This window comes from Hirundo rustica, chromosome 16 (assembly GCF_015227805.2).
Source record: "Hirundo rustica isolate bHirRus1 chromosome 16, bHirRus1.pri.v3, whole genome shotgun sequence".
Classification (NCBI taxonomy): Eukaryota; Metazoa; Chordata; class Aves; order Passeriformes; family Hirundinidae; genus Hirundo; species Hirundo rustica.
In genome coordinates, this window is record NC_053465.1 from 10749727 (window position 1) to 10757220 (window position 7494).

At 45.8% G+C, this 7494-nt stretch overlaps 1 protein-coding gene across 2 annotated transcripts in view; it reads left to right on the forward strand.

Moving 5' to 3' along the window:
• The window catches only part of ARHGAP40 (Rho GTPase activating protein 40), a 36245-nt gene extending 31556 nt beyond the window's left edge, over nt 1-4689 (forward strand). For both annotated transcript variants that reach the window (XM_040080328.1, XM_040080326.1), the window contains exons 13-15: nt 340-500; nt 1280-1335; nt 1682-4689. In XM_040080328.1, the coding sequence (XP_039936262.1) occupies nt 340-500; nt 1280-1335; nt 1682-1788 (324 nt within the window). In that variant the 3' untranslated portion in view covers nt 1789-4689. The remainder of the gene's footprint in view (nt 1-339; nt 501-1279; nt 1336-1681) is intronic.
• Nucleotides 4690-7494: the final 2805 nt, after the last annotated feature.

The following is a 7494-nucleotide window of genomic DNA, read 5'->3' on the forward strand; positions in this document are numbered from 1 at the left end:
TCATTCATGCTTGTGCAAAACAGTCTGCCAGAATTTCTTCTGAGCTTGTGTCAGTGCTGTGTTTGAACACCAGAGAGCACCAGCACACGCTGATGGAGAGCACTGAGCTCCTCTCGTGGCCTCAACGCCGGAACATTGATGTTTTATTCAAAATGCTCACTTTGGTGCTTCCTTAAGCTTTCAACCCGTGCTGTGTAAGAAACAAGCCTAAATTCTCTGAATATCTGTCTGGACAGGTTTAATACTTCACACTCTCCAATCTGTTTTGAAAATTAATGTTTTGACTGATAAAATTTAAGCCTTTTTTTGTTTTTGTTTTTTTTTGCCTGCCTTGTTCAGCCTTCCAAGATCGTGAAGGTCCACGCATCACTGCTCCTGAAGGACTCTCTGGAGGTGCACCTGAACAATGCAACCAGGGTTGCTGATGTCTTGAGGCAGTTCCAGAAGAACCTGTGCCAGAATGGCTGGAATATTGTTAACACTGTCAACCTCCTCAAGTGGTAAATGGCTTTTCTTTGTTTTAAAAGGAAAAAAAAAGCAACCTAGGTGGTCTAGATGCTGTTTTCTGTCTTGAGGTAGAGGTGAGGTGGAAGCACGGTGAGTCATGAGGAGAGATTGTTCTCTGCTCCTCTGTTCTAAGCCTAGGAACTGGTGCTGGATGGGGAAGGCAAATGTTAGCTCACGGAGTGCTTCCACCCAGTGCTCAGGCTGTCGGAGGTCAGTGACACCAAGTGAACTCCAGAATCCTTGCTGAAGGGAAGGAAAAAGGCAGCAACACTGACCCTGACAAGCAAACCCTCTCCAGCTCCTGCAGAAAAGCATCACCTCTGTCATTTGCCTGGAGTCGTAATTCCAGCGCGCTGATGTTCGTGTGGGGACATCCCAAAATAAACTCTGCAATTCCCTCCTGTGCTCCTGTGGTGATTGCTGAACTAACCCAAAGAAAGGAACAGATGATTCCTGCCCCCCTCTGTCACAGCTCCTGCAGACTGTATTTAGTGCAGTCCTGTGTCCCAGGTGTCCACACAGCGAGAGTGGAGGGGAACTCGGCTGGATATGGCTCAGTTGCTGTCTCACCCACAGTTTGCCTTGTTTGCTTTTTTTCCCCAATTTTGGGTGTTCTGCACTGTGCAGGAGGATCAGCAAGGTCTCTATAAAATGACCTCTTTGATCATTCCTGGCCTCTGAACCACAAACAATTCTTTTGGAAGGAATATTACTAAACTACCTACCCTGACTTTGCAGAGATTTAACTTTCAGTGTGTTTTCCTTCCCGCAGTAACAACTCCATGGAGTGCACGAACTTGCTCCTGTATGAAGTGGGAGGCAATATTGGTAAGCGCAAATGGTAGCTGAAAACAAGGACTCTGATATCCAGTTTTTATGCTCAGCTTCTTTTAGGAGGTAGTTTAAAAACTTCTCTGGGCAGCTGTGCCATTGCTTTACCACCCCAAGACTGAAGAATTTATCCTAGTATTTAATGTACATCTACCCTCCTTCCTCTCAAAGTAATTACCTCCGATTTGTAGAAGTGCTTCGGAAAGGTTGTAGTATTGAAATGAATGTAAACAAATCCTAGTTTTTAGGTGGGGGCAAAAACAAACAAAAAAACAAATCTAGCAGCTAAAGGACTAAGGATATTAAAAATTTGGGGTTTTTTCTGAATGTCTTGTTTTAACAGGTGAACATTGCCTGGACCCTGACACTTACCTATTGGACTTGTACCACGTCAACCCCCACGCTGAGTGGATCATTAAGCAAAACCCATCTTATCCTCGGATGTTCTGAGGAAAACATCAGCAAAAAAAGCACTTGGCTGCGGTTTTTGGAAGGTGTGGAAATAGACACTCTCCTGTTGTAGTGTCAGAGCAGACACTGCTCGTTTCTTGGAAGGAAAAGCACCTTTATTAAGTGCTTCCTTGGCAGCTGGCAGTGAGAGCACAGCAGCCTCTGTGCTAACAGGGCTGTTGGAAACAAGCAGCAATTGTCACTGTGTAGCAGAGTTTGCAGGGGGAATGACTGCTCCTAAACGAAATATCCCCCAAAACAAACCCTGTGGAGGCAAAGCTGCAGTGGCTGTACAGCAAAGATGGAAGAGAAGAAGAAAAATATTATCTTGAATATGGTGGAAGGCATTTGTGTACTCTGGATTTGCTCTTTCTTTTGGAGGAGGGACAGTCAAATGCTGCAGTGGTACTAAGGGCGTCCCTTTGGTAAGGTCCATCCTGTGGCACGTCACCAGAGGAGTTTATGATCCACTATTAAGCTCCTGTTATGTTCTTTGAGGAATGGAAAAGGATGTTTCCAAAGAGGCCAGACAGGATGTGACACCAACGCATCGTGTATTTCACGACTGCAGTTAAATACAAGACAAGAAAATACCTTTCCTTGAAAAAAGGTATGGAAAATACAGCAGCCTTTCAGATGTGCAGTGTGACAGGAGAGATGCCTGTCCCATGCAGCTCTGCTGGTAATGCAAACCCAAATTGGCACTGGTGAGGCTGAAACATGCATTTATTTTGATGGACAACCTATGTGTCCACAGACAAGGCAGGAAATATCCAGAGGTTAACGTGGGGTTGATAATCTGACCTGGCCACTTGAACTGGACTCTTTGTGGAAGATTCTGTGTGAATGTGTTTGTTTAAAAGTCAGCAAACCTCCCCTGAGATGCGAGGTGGCTGAACTGAGCTGAGCACTCAGTGCTCTGGCTGCACGTTTCCATCACAGCCAGCACAGCGTGGTCACCGTGGGCTGGACAGGTGAGGGCAGAGCAGAACACCCACACCTTGCTGCTGCTTCATCATCATCACCATCACCCAACCCCGGCTCCAGGAGGACTGTGACTGTGAAGAAAGTGCAGAGGTGTTGCTTTCCTTTGTGGTGATGCTGAAATACCTCACGTGAGGGGCCCCGCTGTGCAGTGTGAGGGGTGAAACACTCAGCCTGTCTGGAAATCTGGATGTCTTCCTCTAAATACTGTTTTTAAACACGGTTGGATATTTATTCATCTTGGCAGAAAGCAGGGCTGCCCTGCAAGTGTATACTCAAAGTATTTCATTTGCCAAATCCCAGCTGCACTAGTGACAATCTCCAGTATTATTTCTTTTGTTAGAGATGTTTGTTTCCATTGCAAGCTGAATTTTCCCTCCTCTCCTTTCCTTTTCCCCCAGGATGAAGTGTAGTTTTCCTTATTCATTTTCTCAAACTCCTAGACTCTGTTGTAAAGGTGCTTCACTCCGTGGTTATTCTGTCTGTGTGGTTAAATCCTCTTGGTGCTTAAGATCCTTGAGGAGCAGGTGAGCCACAGGCCACATTCTTTCCAGCTTTTTGTGTATTCTGTGTGAGTGGAGCAGATATCTTAAAATTATTCATATATTAGAGAATCTGTCTATTCCTTTTGGTTGAGATGATGCAGATGCATTGACTGGTTGGATCACCTTCATAGATGTCTTCTTAAGACCCTGTGATAGAACCTCCCAACCCTGACCCTGGTGTCAACAGTGCTTGAGGTGCCTCTTTCCTAGGGCTCAAATTGTGCCTGAAAGGGCCTGATTCTTTTCCTTGAGAGTGGGTGATTTATGTCTCCGGAAAGATCAAGCTGCTTTAAACTGGGGCTTTGAAAACCAAAGGTACCTGTTCAGCATCCCCTCTGGAATTCTTAGTGGCAGTGATGAAGTCGAGATGGCAAAAAGCAAATGCCAGAGATGTGATACCCTGAGAAACACCCAACTCATAAAGGTATCTCTGTGAGCTCAAAGATCCTTTGCAAGGCTGGATTGCACTCTGCAGGTCCCACAATGCTGCATTTTTCCACCCCTCGGATGCTGGTTTGTTAAATATTCTGTCCATATGTATTGAGGGGTCCGGACTTCATCACTGCTGTTGTGAACTACAAATGAGTGGGGTTTTTTGAACACCAAACATTGTGAATCGGTGCTGTGAAAAACAAGGTTAATGGGAGATTCTCATGAGACAAATGTCAGGTTTAAATATGAAAGGAAATGTAAAAAAACCAACCAACCAAACAAAACCCCAACAGAATGAAACAGCTCTTTCCTGATGATGGAAGTGCTTTTTAATTTTTATCCTATCTTTGTATCAAAAAGTGTGAATTTTTCACTGACGTGCAACCCACTCCTGAAGGATGGCTTTTAATACCTTTTATTTTTTACAAATTTTTAATTCTGTATTTAAATTTCATTTATTCAGCAAAACAATAAAAATATGGTAAAATCTCTTGGCTCCATTCTCATTAGCACTTGAGAACGAGTTAAATGGCTGCACATCTGTGAATGCAGCAGGATTTGCCCCATGCCTGAAGAGGGATGTACCTGGGGTCTGAGTGGGCTGGGCAGGAGTTTTGTGTACTGCTTTGGGAGAGGTTTCTTTGGCTGATCCTGTGGGGTTGCTGCAGGATGGCCCAGAGGAGGAACAGGAGCTTGGTGTTGGGTATAAAATAGCTCAGAGGAAGGTGGATGGGAGCTGAAGGTGAGCACCAATGATTAGTGACCTCTGGAGGAAGAGGAGCAGTTGTTCAAGATTTAGGCTGGAGGAAATGTGTTCACATCCCATGGGAACTCCTCTTCCTACCCCCTCAGTCCTGCTCAGCTGAGCTCAGCTCAGTGAGGTGGGTGCTGGACCAAGAATAACAGGAATCCAGCCCAGATCTTTGGTTAAATCATGACTAATAGCATTCAACAGTGATGAAATATGTCATAAATCCACGGTGAAGTGTTTAAAAACAGTGCAGCAGCCTGTCCAGCAGTGCTGGTGGAAAAGCAGCGCTTGCTCCCTACCCAGACACAGAAAGAAGGGGGGAAGAGGATCCAAGTGTCTTCGAAAAGCTTCCAGAGCAATTATCAGAGGAAAACACCAGTTTATCAAACTCATTCCACCCATTCATCTTCAGTAGTATCAAAGTGCTAATCTCTCCCATCCCCAAGGGCTTTTGTGATTGATCATTACACAGCTCTCCCTGGCTCAGAACAGGAGCACAGGATTTATTCTGAATGCAACTGTGTGTTGTGCTGAGATAAGGGACATAGCATAAAAGAATCATGCACAGGCTGGTTAAACGTAGTTGTGGATGAAGTTGAAATATCAAAATAATAATGATTTTTAAAGTAGTTTTCCTTAGGAGAAAAAATACAGAGTCTTCACAGGAACAAGTGAAGCTTCAGCTCTTGGAGGGAAATGGCTCAAGTAAATGCATTTCCTGGAGCAAAGCAAGAGACAGCAACTATCGTAAATAAAACACAACTGCATTTGATTAAATCTGTTTCTTTACTTCCATGCACTCCCCAGTGCTGAAAACAAGACAAATTATATCTGTCATGCATGCTGAGAGGATAAAACCCGAAAGTTCTCTCCAAATCCTGTTTGCACATGAGGGCTGCACATGTTGGGGGGGAATAGAGGCTGAAGTTCAATGTTTTAAGTCACTGGAAAAGAAAATGTGCAGCTATACTGGCTTACCAGCTGGGAAAAGGCCTGGGCAGTCTCTAGTCCCTCCAATCTCAGGTTTGTAGGGGTTGGTTTGTTGTTTGGGTTTGTATGAGTTTGTTGACACCCTTTGCCAGAGCAGCTGTGTGTTGGTCGTCCCTCTCCTGCAAAAGTCCTTCCCCCAGACCTGGACCTGGCAGGATCCACTGAGCTCAGGGAGCTGAAGCTTTCTCTCCACCCTAAGCTCTGCCCTGGGGCTGACCTGAAGAATGGGAGCGGAGGAAGGTATTCCTTTTCCCCTTAGTCCTTGGAAGGGAATTGGAAGTGGCGATGTTTCCATCTCTGTGACCATCTTGGCCGTCTGCACTTTTCTACCCGGTGAAGTTGTAGGGGTGATTACCCAGGGGATAAAGAAACCCAACCAAAATGCAGGGTGTAGGTGTACCTCTGTGGATCATGGATGTCATTTTGTTTGTTTTTCAGCGTTTGGAAGAGACACAGATGCACACGGGTTCTGCTGCCCTCTCCTCACTCATCCCAAACCTTGCTCTTGGCAGGCTGTAGGAGAAACCTGCTTCAGAAATTCCCTATCCTGCAGAGGATGAAGGATGAACGGCTGGCTTTCCCTTCCTTAAGCTTTTGCCAGCACGTCCTTTCTGTGCTGGAAGGGTGAGGTGAGCCCTCAGTACTGAATATACTTCTTGTTTGTCCTTGTGTGCAGATGGAAGCTCCAAGCTGAGCATGGACTGCTTGTGCCTTGTACTAAAATTTAATATTTTAAGCTTTACCCAGAGTTTCCAAACTCCCAAGGAGTGTGGTCATCCATAATCCACTGGTGTTACTTCCCACCTCATCTTTCTGTATGTGCCCAGTCAGTGCAAGAGGAAAGAGCCGCTCTGATGACCCTGGTTAAACCTCCTCTGGACACAAGCACAGCCACGGAGTGGAATAATTGCCTTTTACTTATAACAAACTGGCAGAGCTGCCTCAGGGTTCCAAGAGAGACGATTAAAGATTTTACACTGTTTTTCTTCAAAAGGAGAAATAGACCTGGGGGTTCCCTAATAGTTCTTTTGATTCTGCATAGTCCTCTCAGAGCGTGTTGTTGTGGGTTGCATTTATTATGAGCCACTTATTATCCCTAATTATTGCGCAGGGGGTAGGGCTCTCGGTAACAGGCGGAGCTGTGACTTGATGAACACTCAGCTGTCTCTATTTAAGATAAAATTACTGTAATTAACAAATCGATCAACCCTACTTTCGCTTTGCCTGGCTGGGACGGAACAAATGGGCTAAATGAGACCTATTTAGCACAAAAGCAGAGAAAGGGGTTTGCAGACCTCAGGATACACAGGCTCAGAGCTTTTATGTCACACGCTGCTTTTAATGCTAATGTCGCATAATTGTCTCTTGTTAGGCAATTTTATCTCCAAAAAAAGCTGCACTTTGTTCAGCTCAGCCCAGCAAGGCAGAGTCAGCGGGTGAGCAGCCAGGTGGGCTGATGGTTAAAACCTCCCCCTCGAGCAGGGCTGGGCTGGGTTCGCTGGGTGCTGTGCTCACTTGTGACTCTTACCAGGCTGTTTGCAAAATTTATGTCTTTGAGAGTAAGATCGGTTCCTTAGGTTGTCTTTAGTTGAGCAGATGTCACCTTCTCCAGCTCCCCGGGTGCTGCTCTTCATGTTGGTGTCTGAGGGTATCTGTGCTTTTAGCTCCAGGAATCCTCCCAGCTCCCCGGTGAGGGAAACACTTGTCCCCAGCTCTTCTTCCAGAGCCATGTGCTGTCTAAGAAGCATTTGGTGACAGGAATTTGTTCCTCCTGAAGCTTTTGTGGTGTGTCTGTGCACTCTGGTAAGCTGACACTGCATGTGTTGTCACCCATCCTCCCTGCCTGGCCACACCAGGATTGTGTCACACCCACACATGTATTGAGGGTGGTCCCATTGAGGAGATGAGATGATGGGGGGCAAAGGAAATTCTGTTTCACTGTGTTCTGCCCTGCTAGGAGATGATCTGCCACATCAGAAGGGTCTGGAGCACAGCATGGGGAGC